The 17,265-nt window shown below is 35.8% G+C and overlaps 3 protein-coding genes across 5 annotated transcripts; 2 read left to right on the top strand and 1 right to left on the bottom strand.

The window, feature by feature from the left end:
• Positions 1 to 699: 699 nt before the first annotated feature.
• Positions 700 to 7,826, bottom strand: LOC147402206 (NADH dehydrogenase [ubiquinone] flavoprotein 2, mitochondrial-like). Its single transcript, XM_086443772.1, has 10 exons — positions 7,672 to 7,826; positions 7,552 to 7,584; positions 7,378 to 7,443; positions 4,444 to 4,560; positions 2,050 to 2,127; positions 1,816 to 1,921; positions 1,630 to 1,676; positions 1,379 to 1,456; positions 1,210 to 1,275; positions 700 to 1,125 (listed from the first exon to the last, which is right to left on the bottom strand). Exons 1-10 carry the CDS (start codon positions 7,744 to 7,746, stop codon positions 1,018 to 1,020), a joined length of 774 nt encoding a protein of 257 aa, XP_086299898.1. The 5' UTR covers positions 7,747 to 7,826; the 3' UTR covers positions 700 to 1,017.
• A 335-nt stretch (positions 7,827 to 8,161) lies between these two features.
• Positions 8,162 to 12,555, top strand: LOC147402205 (uncharacterized). 3 transcript variants are annotated; one of them, XM_086443766.1, is made up of 8 exons: positions 8,162 to 8,438; positions 9,631 to 9,760; positions 9,902 to 10,029; positions 10,424 to 10,562; positions 10,881 to 10,995; positions 11,404 to 11,482; positions 11,570 to 11,854; positions 12,158 to 12,555. In XM_086443766.1, exons 1-8 carry the CDS (start codon positions 8,295 to 8,297, stop codon positions 12,161 to 12,163), a joined length of 1,026 nt encoding a protein of 341 aa, XP_086299892.1. In that variant the 5' UTR covers positions 8,162 to 8,294; the 3' UTR covers positions 12,164 to 12,555. The 3 variants fall into 3 exon arrangements, with proteins under 3 accessions (XP_086299892.1, XP_086299894.1, XP_086299893.1); XM_086443767.1 differs by having other exon boundaries at positions 8,165 to 8,438; positions 11,419 to 11,482; XM_086443768.1 differs by lacking the exon at positions 12,158 to 12,555 and having other exon boundaries at positions 8,164 to 8,438; positions 11,419 to 11,482; positions 11,570 to 11,860.
• A 1,253-nt stretch (positions 12,556 to 13,808) lies between these two features.
• On the top strand, positions 13,809 to 17,225 carry LOC147402204 (protein OSB1, mitochondrial-like). Its single transcript, XM_086443769.1, has 5 exons — positions 13,809 to 14,321; positions 15,309 to 15,447; positions 15,554 to 15,638; positions 15,758 to 15,864; positions 16,835 to 17,225. The coding sequence occupies exons 1-5, from the start codon at positions 13,891 to 13,893 to the stop codon at positions 17,021 to 17,023; spliced, it is 951 nt and encodes a 316-aa protein (XP_086299895.1). The 5' UTR covers positions 13,809 to 13,890; the 3' UTR covers positions 17,024 to 17,225.
• Positions 17,226 to 17,265: the final 40 nt, after the last annotated feature.

Here is a 17,265-nt window from a genome sequence, read left to right as displayed (position 1 = left end):
AGATCTGTAATCCTTGGGATACATGGTTCCTTTGGGATGCACTTGTTTTTTATGGGGAAGTGCAATTGTGTATCCCAAGATGTATAGATCTACGGTTGTCGAACATGTCATGTCAGGGGTGTCGTTTGAGTGTGCCATGTGGTTAAGTCATATCATCACAATTCAACAATGAAATATAAGACTTCTCTGATAAAAATTAGAGGGTGTAAAGTATCAAAAGGAAAATCACAATTCTCACCAACCAAGTGAATTTCACCAAGAAAAAAAAAACAGGGAGGTAAACTTTGAACAAAAGTACTTTCCCTTTTCATTCATGAATTAATGGTGACATTTTAATTTTATTCAAAATTTGATTTAGTAATTTAAGTTCTTGAAAGGTATTTTGAAATAATTATGATAACTTCACAGTAAATTCATCATAAAAAAGGGCTGTTAACTTTGGGTCAAGGGGTACACCTAATCTTACATTTTCCAGGGGGCAAACCTAATTTCACCAACTCTGCCGATACTTTCTTCAACCTGGTTTAACCAATTAACCTAGTGGTATGGTTAAATATGTAGCGTACATGGAGCTTCAAAAATAGGATTTAATTCTTGGTTAAGAATCAGTTTCTAGGATTGGATTGGTATCGACCAAGTCTGGTTTTAGGCCTTTAAAGAAGATTTTTGATTAGCTCAAAATAAAAAATAAAAATGAAATGAGCCAAATAAATCAGTTCCATGACAACCTTCTCATGATTTCCAGACAGATACAATGGCAGTCATATCCATCATCCAATCGGCACACACTACAAAAGAGCTAAAACGTGCGCACAGACACAAACAAAACAGAACAGCCACAACAAGAAAGCAGAAATTGGACGAAATAATCAATCTCTACGGGGCCATAATGGGAGAGTACTTCAAACATTGGTCGCGCACAAACAATGATAACAGGAGCTTCCAACACAGAAGCCAATCGAACATCCGAGCTTTGCATTATTATAGATATCATTTGAAATTTTTTAACATACATTATTAGCATGCATCAAGGTCCCGGCATGGAGGAGGTTTGGGCTCGCTTAACAAACTAGTGTTCCCACCTTCTGGTCCACTCATTATACGCTGTGGATTCTGGGTACCAACCTGCAATGCAGAATATAAACTGAGTTGTCAAAAAAATATTTCAATGGAATAAGGAAGTTAACTTTTCAAGCCCGATAGACTTACCGGGGGCTTTTCCCCCCTTCTCAACATCTCAACGATCTCGACAACTCTCTTCGGAGTAATATCTTCCTGAAGAAATATGAAGGAACATAAACGATTTTTCAGAGTGCAACCAATTGTTAGAGCTAAAGAAACTAAATTGTCAAAAAGGAAGGATTTAAAATGAGCCTACAAAGTAATTATAGGTATATCCTTCTGAACCGTTGGAGTAGTCAGCCACTGTGATCATCGGAGCATTTACACAAGATCCCTGCAGATAACCAGAAAGGTTGTATCCCATGTATCGGTCATTGTAAGTGGGCAAAATAGCAGAAAAAAAGACAATATAATGTGATCCCTACAAATGAGTCGATCCGGGTATTGGCCTTGGGAGCCAAACATGGGACCTTTATAATTTTTCAGTAATCAAGAGAAGATCCTCACCATGCATTCCATTTCCCCAACCGAGAACATGCCATCCTTTGTTACTTCTGCACATAGAAAATAACAGAGAAGTTGGCTTTCAACAGATTAATTCAAACCGCAATTTTGGGTTTTACAAGTTCTCACACTTGGAAGGTATCAGTGGAAATGCAATATGACAGAAACAACTGTGTTGCATGACCTCACCGTTGCGCTTCACCCCAAGGTGTTTCAGTAAGGCATCTTCTATTTCACGTGAACCACGTATCATACATGGAGTTGTGCCGCAGACTAATAGGTGATATTTACCAACCTACATGGTCCATGGAAATAAAATGAATTAAAATACTGGTGCACGAATGGGAACACTGGCTCACATATCAAAATAATACCATATAAATTGGCCTTAAAATGTAAAAAATAGAAATATCATTTGCTCACTTTTGAACGGTTGAACATTGAATAAAATGTTGCAACCTCATATACACGAATAGGTGCAACTTCTATAATCTTAGCCACCTGAAACACTCAGAATAACTTAAATTACAAAACATGTGATACAAATAAATATGAGAGGAAGAATGTGACTTTAAATCATTGATAGAGAATAATTAAGTGTGAAAAAATAAAGATCAAAGAAATCCAATTCAAATGATGGTACACTTTCTCCATATCAATTTGACAAGTCACCCCCAAAATGCCAAAATGGAGTCTAAAATCTATATTCATCGGCAATCAGTTCCCCATCGAACAAATTTTTACCTCGGGACTGTTGCTTGCTCAGGGGCAATCATATAAGAAAGAACTGATCGTATACATAAGGCCACAAGGATCTTCTACACATTACCTACCAAACTAAAGGTTCTATAATCTGTTATATACTATTAGCCATGCTACTTGGGAGCTAAAATGACAAAAGTACTATTTTTGCAATAATCTAAGTAGGCTTTTTCTTGAAAATTTTTCACTTAGAGATAACAAAGATAATTTCTTTTCTTTTTTGGTTCTAGCAAACTGATTGTGATCAGGGGAAGATCCTCTAAGATGGTTTTCTTTAAGCTCTTTGTTGGGGTATTTGGAAAGAGCATAAAATAGGACTTTCGAAGATTGTGGAATTTCATTAATAGATGTTTGCAAGGCCATAAGAAGGTTTCATGATAGAACAAAAAATAATTTATCTATCCCCTATGTTTGCAAGGCCATAGGCGTTGTTTCCATCTCCTGACTTGAATCACGATTCTTCATTTCATTCATTGACTTTACATAGAATTAAATGAACATGATAAGTTAACTTATACATAAAATAAAATGGAAGTGTATTATAATATAGAGCATTTTTCATTATTGATAATCCAAGAAAATGCATGTCCAACTATGTGCTTAGATAAACCAATACAGGGGGTAATATTTCCTCCAAGACTCCAAAAATATTGCAAGGGATGATAAACCACAAATCACATTGCAATAATTAGAGACCATATTTATGTATAGGTAGAAATATGAAGGCGCATCACATACAACAAAATTTCCTTTTGTCTCAGATTGTAACCCAAAATTTCCTATTTGGATTAACTTCGAAGAGAATTTCTGGCTTTGGCAGGGAGCTGGAAGCTCTCTTCAGAATATTTGGTGTGAACCGTGTGTTTGGGTATGAACTTTTAGCTCTCCACCAGAGCTGCAAGTTCGTTTTTAAAGAGTTTTAAAAAAGCAACCTTAAGGTTGCTTTGAGATTGTAGATGGTGCAAAATGAATCATAACGGCATTTAAGTCATCTTAATTAGTCTATAACAAAGGACTAAGGTCAAGGGGGCTTTCCATCAGTAAGAAAACACAGAGGTATCTCATAAGGGGCTTTAAGTCATTTCAGCCTTTTACTTTTGGCCTATAAATAATACATTATGACAGCAAGGGGAACGACCCTTCCTCTTTTGATCCTTTTTTCTAATGTAATCCTAATTTTCATCATTATTTGGTGGTTCATCCTCTTCTCTCATGGAGCCTTCCCTTACCTGGATCATCATCTTCATCTAAAGACCTTATCCACCACTTACAGAGATTTTACTCAAGCAGAAAGCAGAGGCACAAGCTCTCTGCTATCCAAAAAGACATCATGGTTGATATCATGCCAAAAATGATTTTCCTTGTTCTTTTTGAAAGAGATGGGAGGTGGGGGTTTGGTTCTGAACCATTGTCCAGACTTCTCTGAAAGTATGGATTTTTCATCATGAAAACTACGGTGCAAGCCCCAAAGGATCCACGTGTTCTGCCACCTCACCCCCACCCCATGTGTTAGCTCGTGCGTGGGCTGGCTGTTTTGAATTTGTTTGCTTTTTGGTTTTCTTGTTTTGCTTCCTTTGTTCTTCTAGTACAGGAGACATCTCGGTCACTGCTTTTTAGTTCTGTAATAAAATCTTACATTTACCAAAAAAAAAAATCTGTTCCATAGTCCACAACCACATTGCAAGAAAGAGGTTCTTTTATCTTTTCTCTATTTAAGTAAAAATCTATTCTAGGTTTGCCATTCATGGAGAGGGAGTGCAATACATAATGGGGAAAAGGGTACTATGAATATGGTCAAACCACGGGACCGTCTATGAGATAGGAAGTATGGGATAAACATGTCATGACGTAGCAAGAAAAGCATGTAGGTCTAAAGAAGAAGTCCATACTGACAGACCCGAAAACCATTTTCCCAAGATATCGATCTTATTCTTAAAATATTGAATACATAATAAAATTTCTCTCCAGATTATTTTGGCAGTCGGTCATCCAGATGTCAGTGTATATGAATATAAATGAATACCAACTTGTAATAAATCAGTCAAGGTAACATACTGCATTCATTGCTGAAACAGGCAACCATCCTCCATGCTGTTGCTGTGCAAGATCTAGTAGAGGAATTACCGCAGATTGCTTGTAATTGGATGGATAGTGAGATATTATCTCATTCACCTAGAGATACATGTATTATTCATTGTCAATGTTGAGAGAGAGAGAGAGTAACAATGTTATATTTATCAAGTAAATGTAATACATTAAGCGTGGTTATGGTTAAATGGATGGTCGAACAATATCTTCTTGATTCAAAGATACATGCATGAACGATCATCTCTATTGAACTTGCTTTAAGAATGCATGGAACAGTCTATACATCTACATTAACATGGCCATAAAAAGTACAAATAGTATTGTTTTTCGTGCAAACAGATATAGCCCAACAACTATCTATCTATCTATATATTGAAACCGAGGTATATAGGCTTCTTAGAGCACCTGACTAATCCTTGGGGCACGTGCAGTCCCCTCCACCACACACACCATATTATTTATGGGATAAGCCCCTAAGGATGGCCCCTAAGGGGGATTCAAACTCAAGATCTCTGCTTCCTGAAGCATGGTCTAGGCTATCTCAACAACCCTTGGGGGTTAGCCCAACAGCTATATTGATTCAACATTAACTGTTTTCATGGTCGACATTTGAAAAAAATTGAAACATTCATAAACATCGGCATTTTGTTGAACATATTTTTTCACATCAATACGCATCTATAAATCTGTCTTTTTTTTCTCCCAAAAAGGGTCAGTGTTCTCCCAAAACCCTATTTTTCTTCTTAAGGTTTGAAGATTGAATGAGATAGAATCTAAAGGTTAAGGATGAGAGAAAAAAAATATACCCTAGAGGTAGCATATGACGAGTTTTGGGAAGAAAAATCAAGTGTTCTTGGCTAGAGATTGAAGACAAAGACTCTTGGGCTAGTTTAATTAGTCTCTTAGGAAGACCCAGGTCAGCGGGTACATCATCAATTTGAAAACATAAGGGTTGTCTCAAATATTCATCAAAAGTTGAAGGAAACCATTATATGGTTTGTCTAGAAATAGTCCGTGTTTATAACTTATAATTTATTTCTGATTTGGTTTCATTATGTTCCAATTAATATCAAAATGTCAAGCTGAGGAGGTCTTTCCAGCTATAGCTATTTGGGGGCCAAAAGTTCCAGCTAAGATCTCTATTTTCAATTGGCTTGCAGCTTTGGAGAGTCTTCCGACATTGGATCATCTAATCCAGAGAGGATGGGTGATGCCAAACTTTTGTGGTCTATGCAAAGTGAATGAGGAGTCTTCGAGTCATCTTCTCTTACATGCTTCTTTTGCCAAGCAGATTTGGGATCATTTCCTTGTTTGGGATTTATGGGTGCTTTCCTCGTTCGGTTCAAACCTTGTTTGAAGTTTCTTAATGGGTTTCTCCTTTACTAAGGTAAAGAGGATTTTGTGGAGTATCACCCCGCTTGCCATTTGTTGGACTATTTGGAAGGAATGTAATAGCTGGATATTCATTGGGAAAGAGACAGATGTCAAGGGCACAATTATTTCAGTTCCAAATGTTTCATTCTATTGGGGACAGGTTTTCAAGGTGTTTAGAGGGGTGTTTTTTTAAGGATTTTCTTGTTAGATGGGATGGGGTATGTAATATGGATGAGTAGTAGTTTCTTTCAATTTTGTTATTGGTAACTCGTCCTCCCTCTTGTACATTCTTTATTTCTTTTAATAAATCTTCTGTGCCTATAAAAAAAATATTAAAATGTATCAATTGAACATTCTAAAACAGTCAACTGAACTTTGATTCCATGCAAGTTTCGAATTTGAATACCAATATGCATAAACTTGTGTACTTATCTAGGGAAAAAAATGTCATCTTGTGGAGTGGAAGTTAACTGAAGTGTTATGCATTTTGAACTTCAGTGGTTCAAGAGACATTACTTCCTGGCTCCCATAGGTGAATGGTTTATAAATGATCATCACTCCTAGCTAAGAAAACACATTTGAATTTCTGAGAGCATTGTACTTTTTTTTCAGCCTTCGTCTTAGTTTGGGAGAATAGTCCCTGATCAATTAGGATAAGGATTTTTTTTTTCCTTTCTAATAATGGAAAAAAAGGAATAGATCAAGAATATCCTTGAACAATTATCATGAGTATTGGTAAATGATTCTGTTTTGATCAACGATCTTGTCAAGGCATCCTTTTGCATCCTGTTTTCATTTTATTCTTGTAAAAGTTACAAACCCCAAAGTCAATGTGTGTGACTCCAGTTCCACAATTCTATTAGTTTCTTATTATCCCAGCTATCACCATGAAGGCAACAACAATGCAATTTTACTTCCCCACCATCTGTGTGTATGGTAAACATGCTAGTCAGTGTCTAGGTGTTTTTTCCTATGATGAAAGCAAAACCATCTTTACTCAAATGAGCTTGGCAATCATGTTAGTTAATTCAAATGAGCTTGGCAATCAGCGACTGTAGGCATTTGGCATACACCATTGATAAGTTGGTCCCACAAATCTAGGACTATAAATCAAATTCATCAGATCAATTCTCTTCCTACGTTGCATTTTAGTCTGGTCCATTCATCCAAAATTGAAATTTGCAATTTTTACCAACAAAAAAAAAATCAATAAATCATCATTTATAAATTTAAGTTTATAATCTAAATCTTTTTTTTTTTGAAAAGTAAGTTTATAATCTAAATCAAAGCTGAAAGTTAATAAATTACTCAAATTTCGAAGCAAAAGAAATAATAACATATTCATCACACGAGATAAGATCGATTCTCTTCCCACATTTCATTTAGTAGGACCGATTTATCCAAAAAATAAAAAAAATTCAACAAGTCAACCACATCGTGTCATAGTTGTAAGTTTATAACCTAAATCAAATCTGCGAAAGAGAAACAAATTAATCAAATTTCGAAGCGAAGTTAAGAATAGCTTACTCTTTCCTTATTCACAGCTGTGAACTCCCATGGAATGTCAGGCTTGTTATCTGGAGAATCGATGTGCTGTTAAATAAAAAATAAAAAAGATTAATTTTTTCTTGAAAGCTTGAATAAATTCTGCATTAAAATGGGACAAAATTGAGAAAATTTTCAGTGAGGAATCGAACTCACGTAATTTAGGGCTGTGGAGAAGGATCGCGAAATCTGCGAAAAAACATGGAAAGATCAGAGAAAGTTAGAGGAGAGATCGAGAGAGATAGAGGGAGAATTAACGGAGGATAAGACGGAAACCTGAGAAGATTCACGGAATATTTGACGGATCTCGAGGATCCGTTTGCTCACTCGAAGAGCTGCATTTGCGAACATTGTGACGATTTGCAGAGATGGGCGGAGGAGAAGACGGAGAGAGTGAAAACTGAAAATGGAGGCTTTCGTTCTTTAATTGCGTGGAAGACGAGTGCGAGACTCAATGACTCGTCCGAGATCCGAGTCATCTACATCAAGATTTTATTAAAATCTGGATCGATGAAAACTCGGTCAATTTGTTTCTAGTTGAGTGACGATCTAGGACAGTGTCCCGTTTATACAGAAACAAACGGTGTCTACGTGGTGCTTTTTGGTTGGATTTTAAACACATTGGGCTACGTTCTACATAGAAAACAGCTTGTTTAGGATCACGATACTTATAATGGCCAACCAAAACATGCTACGTAGGAGGAATGCGCATGGCGCACACCTGCGCATTATAAGAAAATCCTTCACATATTAAATACAGGCTGATCAAGCAAAGAAGGTATGGTGATCAGAAACTCAGTGGGAGAGAGCCTTAGCCTCTCCTTCCATCTTTGCTAGAAACTCTGGTTCATCTGAAACCCTAGAAAACTAAGAATTCTCGTATCTAATTTCCAAAAATAATGGCTCATGGTGGCTATGGGAAGCGCAGAGTCGCTGAAAGGAGACCCGTTAATCGTCGATCGAAGGGCTTAGGGGTCGAGAAGAAGCCCAAATCGGTATCTCTCAAGAATCAGATTCGATCGACAGAGCGAATGCTTCGAAAGGTAGAAATTTGGTTTATGCATTGTTCGTTGTTAGGGTTACACTGTATAGTTTGGAATTTGTTTGATAATATGTTGAGTACTATTGTAGTTCTGTGATTTAATTCATTTTTTATGCTTATTGGAGTTCAAGTAATCTGTTTTTCGAGAAGAAAATGGGTTGACTTGTAGGTGTTTCCGCGAAAGATTGGATTTTGTGTTTGAAATAGATTCATTTTGAATATATATTCCACGGGTTTAATGCAGAATTACTCTTTAGTTTATTGTTAGTTGATAAATAGGCGATGGTCGCAAAACACTAGTTATATGGGCATTGTGCTTATGCTTGGGTGGCTAAGATGGACAATTTGATACCAAAACGTCGGTATTAAAAATTTTATATGGACATCCTGAAATATGCCATGACACACTTTCTGACCAAAATCAGCCATGGAATTTTTCGGGGATAATTTATAGCCCTTGATTTGAACATTTTATTTGGTTGCTTGATTCAGTGACCCTAAATCACCAAACAATGAGATATTTGGTTTATAGGTCTATTAAGATAAGGGGATATCATTTTTTTTTTTTGTGGCTAGACAAGTGATATTAATGGTTTTTAACTGGTTGGTGAAAATGGGTTCTGTACCCAGGTAATGGTATCAATATTCACAAACTTTAATCAACTTAGCAAGCTGGCACATTTAGAGCTGGGCTAACATTCATGGTGTCAGTGGGCCTGAATGAATGTGCCATGTGGCATTTTTAGAATGTTGGTTTCAAATTTTTGACACTGATGTTCATATTAAAATCATTTCTATAGTCTAAATTATAACAGTTTTATTACTTGTACTATAGATCTTTCTGTAATTATGGCAATTTTTTTTTGTGGGATCACGGATCACATCTTGTACTTTGGTGGGATTATAGAAAAACATTAAAATGGAAAGGAGGAGGTTCAGACATTCATTTTGAATATGAAGACCTCTTCAGAAGAAAAAAAAAAGACCTTTTTATTCAGATGGGGTACCATTATACGGGGAAACAGTTAATTAGCATCTTTAAAATAAATAAATAATTTTTTTTGCATTCTTGTGTAAGGTCCTTATGGCCTCCTAGGTATGTTCTCTCTTGCCCGTTACTTTTTTATATAATTCTTCATTCTTTGCTAACAAAGTAGTCATAGAACACATCTTGACTTTGTACTTTATTCAAGAACCTTCCCCATGAAGTCAGAGAAGCTCAAGAAAAGAAGTTAGAAGAGTTCAAGCAGCAGCAGGAGATTCAGACACGCTTGGCTGTAGAACGTAAAATATTTCTGCATGGCAGAAAGATAAAGTTTTTTGGTACGTCCCCACAAAAAATAAATTATAATATAGTTGTACATATATGTTGAGTAATATCCATTTATTTGTGTTGACATCTATATTTATTCTTAACCTAATATATTATTCCTAACTCTCGAGAACTACGTTTTATGTGAGCAGAGAGAAGAAAGATAGAGAGGAGAATAAGACGTTTGGACAAACTGCAGCGAACATCATCTGATCACACCCAAGAGGCAGAAGCTGCTGACCAGCTTTCCAAATTGAAGGAAGATCTTGAATATGTTAGGGTAACATCTACGCAGAGCAATTTTAGGAATTCTTTACTAAATGAGCCCGAGATGGTCTCATGAGATTTTCATCCATGGTCAGACTAAATGTGTTTGGTGTACTTCTTTTATATATAAAGTTGTTATTATAATAGTCAAAACTGCATCGTGCTGCCTCTCTTCTTTTTTTCTTCTTCTTTATTTTTTTTAACTTCAGATATTCCTAATGCATGTGCAAACTCCACTTTGGTGCATAGATTATTATTATTCCTGATCTACAATTATTAGTTATAGTTCCTAATTCATATGTAAACTCCACTTCGGTGCATAGATCCTATGTGTTGGTTGTGGATAACAGTCACAGAAACTTTATATCTATAAAGAGAAAGTTGATGCCTGTTTCTTTGCATTGCAGTTCTTCCCTAAGACCGAGAAATATGTATCTTTATTCATTGGAGGTGATGATTCAGACATAATTGATAGGAGAAACAGATTGCGCAAGCAAATTAAAGCAAATATAATGGTTGCAGTGGCTAGTGGAAAGGATTTAGACGGTAGTTACTATGTCCTACTTATAGAAGCTTGCATAGTTCCTCACAATCTACGGCGTCCTGATACATATAGGAGTATGGAGAGCAGGGATACGGCTCGGTTGACACATACATGACTTTGCATATATAAATACTTATTTATTTATTTTTGATAAGCAATATTTTATTTCATTAAAAGAAGGCAAAGTCACTAGTTACTACATCCAGGTTAGGTAGCTCATGTCTGCGATGTCTTCCTTGCAAATTTCTTTAGTTTATTTTAAATTATAACTTCTTTTTTGCTTTTCTCATATTTGTTGCTTTTGCCAACTTTAATATCAGAAACAGGGAGCGAAGATGATGGTCTTTTGGATATGAGTGAGGATGATTTCTTCTTGACTGGAAGCTCAAGTGATGAAGCAGATGCTGATGATGAATGGACAGATAAAAGTACGAGGTATGACATTTTGTTTATGAAGGGAGGTGCTAAATTCCTAAATCCCAACTCAGCGTGTCAAAAAAATTTAGAGAGGTGCTATTGGCATCCAAACTTTTTTCTTATTACACCCCTATTAAAAAAAAAATAAGAACAGTTAAGAATAAGTTAAAGTTTAAGTGTCAATAAAAACTTTCTCTATCTCTCTCTCTAGATTTCCATTGGTTGGTTTTAGGATTTTATATGAGCCTAATCCTACTTGAACCAAACTTTTGAAGGAGTTGTTTGAAGGTGTTATAATCCTTTTTAATGTTGAGGTAGTAACTTGAACCAAACTTTTGTAATGTTTGAATTGTGTGTTTTAATACCTTTAATTGGGGTGTGATAAGTAAAAGTTGGGGTGCCAATAGCAGCTCTCAAATTTTACAGTGATCTGTTTTGCAGAGAACAAGCTTCAAGTACCTCTGGCAAAGCAGCTTCTGGCATGTCTAGTGATGAAAAGAATCAGGTTTTAAGTTTAATTTGAATTTATTGCTTTTTATTAGAAGATATTCATTATCAACAATATTTACCTATTCATCACCTAATTATGTAGAGGAATGTGTCTGCTCGAACTCTAATGCCTCCTCCTCGGCCATCTGTATATTCATTCCAAAGAGAAAATCATGCTCATGCAAGATTTGGATGCTCATCCAGCCACAAACTCTCTACAGAGAGAGTTGAATTATCTACATCGAGCAATACATCACATAGTAGGAGTGGGTCTTCCTCTAGAAATCAGGGATCCTCAAATGCGCAGACGGGTTATAGTAATCTAAGCTCCAATTCTGATGCTCACAAACCTCGAAGAAAAAGGAGACCAAAGAAGAAAAAACAACAGGTTTGATACTTGCAACTGCAAGCATGTGAAAAGCTCATGATTTTTCTTGTAGAAGCTCTAAGATGTACAATCACCGTTTTCTGTTGCATTCAATGATTCTTGTATAAGTTGTAGTGCATCTTTTGTAATTGTCACATTTTTGTATCTTTTCAAGAGTTAATCTATCATGAATTTTGAACTAATCGCAGTTTCAGTAGAATTATATGCTTTCTTCCTGATTTGAGTCTTTAACTGTGTGCTTTGGTAGTGTATGTATGTGTCGCTAATTGCAACTCATAATCAAATTTTCTCTCTCATTGACAGACATGATTTGAAGGGTGCTGTAAGTGAACTTCATGACTAAGTGCACCAGCTCTTGATGGTTAACTGTACAAGAGAGTCGGATATATTATTCGAATTCTAACCATTAAGATCATTTGCTCTCACATGGAGGATCTGCACTTACTTTTTTCTACAATGGCCCATTGGTTTTGATCTGGACTCCGTTGAAGTTTGATATATAGGAACGTCATCAGTGACTTGTATTATGAGGTCGTAATAGGAGTTGAGCACGGACATTTGTAACAACTAGCTGCAAATTATGATTTCCTCATTGTTGAACAAATTCTAATTTTTCTTTATTTGAATGAAAGTTTGCATTTCTGCTAATAAACAGGCTTAGCAGAAATGCTATATTGATGAGTACAAAATCATTTGTGTTATATTAATGGACCATTGCCTTTGTATGGTAAGAACTTCACACTCAGTTTCTTTATCTTGCAGCCATTAATCATAAAGACTTGAAACAAAAGTTTGTGGGTCTTTAGGCTTGCTCTTCCATTCAATGTTGAGTGTTCATATCCACTTGGGTATTGGACTTAGTGGCAAATGACTTGGATGATTGGGTTGCATTTGACACATCGTTTAGGGATGGGTTTTAGCTTCCCGTTGACCTCAAAAGTTAAAAGCCACAGACTCGTTTTGTGGACACCAAGGTAGATCAAAATTATGAGATTGTAGGTTGAAAATGTACCCATTATATTCAATTTCACCAAACACTCGAATATTATCACCAGTTGGAACCTATTCTTTTCATGAGGACAGGAGATTAAATGTGAAGTAGGAAGCAAATTGATTCCATCATACATATTAGATAAACAATCAATGTTGCAATCACAATTTCTTGTGCTCATTTTTGTAAAATTGAACAATAAAAAGGAAAGATCGACATACTTTTGCCAAATGGGGAGCATTGTCGGTAGACACATGAAGTTAGAATTGATTTGAGCTCAAGCTCTCTTAATACTTTGTTTCCAATTCTAGGTAAAATCACAAACGACTAGGAGCAAGAAGTGATTACAATTTAGATCCACTTTGTGGGAATTTGACAGAACTTTGAAGTGAGGTTTTTTGTTTTTTTTGTTGTTGTTGTTGTTGTGATACTCCTATTTATTTAAGAGAGCTGTTATTGCCACACAAACTTTTGCTAATGCTACCCTAATCATGTGCATTTCTAGGTGAATCTCCATTTCATGCTGAATATGATGAAATTTCAAATCTAGTACACTATTCATTTTTATTCCTAAAATATGTTTATCCAGTGAATTCATCACTTTTATAATCAACGAATTCGCTGATAAAATAGAATTCGTCATTTTTATAATCAACGAATTTGTTGATTATAGAAGTGACAAATTCACTGAAAAAATATATTTTGGGAGTTAAAATGATAGTGTATCAAAGCGGAATTTGGTCATAAGTTGCACAAGTTTAGGGAAATATCTCTTTAATAAGATAAGACATGCCCACAAATACCAAAACGTTTGAAAGATTCTATTGGCACACCAATTTTATTTACAAGACACCAATCCTTATGAAATTATGCGATTGTGTATCTTATAGATTGGTGTGTTATAAGTTAAAGTTGGTGTGCAAATCAAGCTCTAAAACTTCTCGAAGCTCGGCCCAGTGCGCAGTACGCACCAGCCGCATAAAGAGTGGAGTTAACCGCTAAAAATCTTCTCTTTAGCCGATTTGAAGGCTCGAAAGGCAGAAAGATGGCATTAGTAGGAACCAAAGCCAATATCTTCTTCTCTACTCCACAAAACCCTAATCTTAAACCCAAGACAACTCATCATCTCTCCTCTGGTTCGTTACGATGTACAATCTCTCACTCTTCTCTCAATTTCTCCATCTCTTCTCACACCTCAACAAAGATCAAACGGCTAGGATTTCTTCGATATCCTCTTAGATACTCAATCCACGGCTATTACAGCAACAACAACAATAACAACTTCGAGGAGCACAACGAGGAGGAGCAAGTGGTGTACCCTAGACCCTCAGAGATTCCATGGAATAAGGAGCTCTGTAACTCTGTACACCTCATCGGTATCGTTGGTACTCCCGTCCAAATCAAGCATCTCACCTCAGGAAAGGTATTAGCTTGGACTCGCCTCGGCGTAAAGAAATCTGCATCCGATACGAGCTGGTAATTCTCTACTCCTTCCCCTAATTAGGTTTTTTTTTTTTTGTTCAATTTGTATAATGTGGGAACTTTGCTTTTTATGAAGCATATGTTAATAGATTGAATGTAGCAGAGATAAATAAGTGGAAAGATTAGGATAAATAAAATTAGAAATGAAGGTGATTTAAAAAAAAAACATTATTTTTTTTTTTAATTTAAATATTTATTACTTAAATAAAACATGATTTTATGACTATTTATTTTCTTCTTCTAATCTACCTTATTTTACAAGAAAATATATAATTAATTTCATATAATTAAATGTTTTATCTCATCTGAGACGAGTTGACTCGTCCAAGATAACTCGGTCTTGTCCATGGACGGGATGATTCGAGACGTTAAACTGAGTTTTGAAACCCTGATACAAGTTGCAGGTTCTCGAAGAGTGAAAGTGGATATGAACACTTTCAATAATATAAGATGTGCTATAGAAAAAATTGAATTGAGGAACATGATTCGTTTTGCCGACCCCAAATCTTTGGGACAAGGCTTGGATGATAGTTGTACATAGTGGCAGCTCTTGACCCAATTTAGCCTTGAGATCTGTTTGGATTAGCTTGTTTTTATTAAAAAAAATATAGTTTCAAAGGCCTTAGCAATCCAACAAGCCCCTAGTATTGAACCATGTAACTTATGCCCTAGTGTACCATTATTAGTTTAGTTGGAAAATGATAGTATAATCCCTTTACTGTGCTCCCTAGTCACTCATAGGTAGAGAGTGTTGGATGGTCTGGTCTTCAGAATGTGTGGTGTGAATCCATTTTGACATTAAAACCTGACCAGTTGAGATAACCAACCACAATAAAGGGTAACAAGCTGCAATCTACCAAAATCAAAGTTACAATGTTAATTCGAACGTAAAGACTCCCATTTAAACACAAAATCATCAAATAAAACCCCTTTGAAATCCGAAGTATGAGTTATGTCCAACAACATGTGGTTCCACTGCAGGATCAATTTGACATTCTGGAATGAGTTGGCACATGCTGCTTCTCAGCATTTAGAGAAGGGCAATCAAATATATGTTTCGGGACGCCTTGTGTCGGATACTGTTGAAGGAGATGATGAAAAACTGCAGACCTACTACAAGGTTTCATCTATTTTGTTATACAACTTCATAATTTTGTGTATTTTTTAGATAGTTTTCACATTGGTTTTCTTAAGTGAAATTTGAATTTCGTAGCATTTGATTACAGGTAGTTGTTCAGCAACTAAATTTTGTTGAAAAGAGCTTCTCTCCAGTGCCTTTGTATGGGCAAGAGACGAACGCTATAACAACAGGCAATTCTAATATTTATTTTTACTAGTAATTCTTATCTTTAATTGCAATTTTAATCTTGTTGGAATGGGGTGTAATTTTTTATTCATACTTTTTTATTATTTCTTTTTTCCTGTTGTAGGAGGGAAGTTAGGAAACTATGCCGGTAAGAATGTGGGTTCAACACAAGAACTTTGGCAGGCATTCTTTGCTAACCCAGTTGACTGGTGGGATAATAGGAAGAACAAGGTAGTCAAACTTCTCTTCAATTATAGAGATGTGTGTCTAGTCTTGTGCTAGCAATGTAGGTCTTCATAAACAGGAGTATCGTGTCCATTGAATCTGGTCATGCATATGTACCATTAGGAAATTTTACATCAAGGCGGGAGGAAGGATTAGGGTTGTCTTCCCTGATTCAACTGAGTCAAGATCACTTATAAAACCCAGGATTTTTTTTTGTTCTTTATTTATAAATTTTATTTAAAACCAGAAAAAGAGGCCAAAGATGGCCCCTTAAAGAGTACAAAAACACTGCAAAAGAAGAAAAGAGGAAAACACAAGAAAACAAAAAATTCCACTACACCCAACCCTACAAAGAGCAAACATCATCACCACAAAAAACGAAATCCTCGAAGAACATTCCGTCAAAGTCCTTACACAATTTACACCAGTGGATCTTACCTTGGACATCACCTGAGAAAAAAGTGACTTAAAAGTCAATGATGCTAACATTCCGCCATGCTAATATTGGACCTATGTAACACAATATATGATCATTGATTCAAAAAAGTTCATAATTTGGATGCTATTTTGTTCCATGTTTCTTGATTTTAGGTCGCAGTTATAATTATAAAAGAGGAATGCTAGCCCTACTTTTGCCTAGTCACCCTATTAGCTGGATAAGTGTTTGTGTGAGGGTGTTTTAATTACTGAAATATTCTTACGTAAGCACACATCAAACAAAGTGACAAGTAGGATGGTTTTTTTTTCTATTCATGCAAGTGAGGCAGGGGTTTTAATTATAAAAGAAATTATTAGCACTACCGAAGCTCTCTTATTAAAGTGCCAGAGGAAGAATACCCTATATAACTCATAATTTCCATTGTGTTTTTGCTTACTGGTTCGTTTCTGGTAATTTATATTATGATGGGAATTTTGTGTTTTAAGTGTTTGTTTTCTCTTTTATATTGAGGTTCCAATAATAATTTGCACTTGACAGAGAACTCCAAAACACCCAGATTTCAAGCACAAGGATACTGGGGAAGCTTTATGGGTTGAAGCCAAGTACAATCCACCATGGGTGAAGTCTCAACTGGCCTTACTGGACTCTAGGATGGAGTCTGCTAATACTAACAAAGCCGGCATGCCTGTTGGTTTTATGTCTGGCGATGATTTGACATTTTTCTAGTTGCTGGCTCTATGTCAAATTCTAGAAACTCACTTCATGTTACGTGTGTTCTCAATTTACTTCAGGGCCAAATTTGTATGATGAGTTCATTACTGGCTTCTAGTTTGTTCTGGTTGATTTTGTTTATATAGTTGTTTCCCCATGTTCATTTGGATGGTTATAGTTATCATTATAATTGAAAGTATTTATCTTTTTGGGATAAGTTGTAATACTTTTTGACGTTTAATTTGGAAAGATGGAAG

This window comes from Akebia trifoliata, chromosome 5, assembly GCF_017979445.1.
Source record: "Akebia trifoliata isolate Shusen 1 chromosome 5, ASM1797944v1, whole genome shotgun sequence".
Lineage (NCBI taxonomy): Eukaryota > Viridiplantae > Streptophyta > Magnoliopsida > Ranunculales > Lardizabalaceae > Akebia > Akebia trifoliata.
The sequence above is the reverse complement of the archived record's forward strand: the minus strand, read 5'-3'. Positions and strand labels throughout refer to the sequence as shown.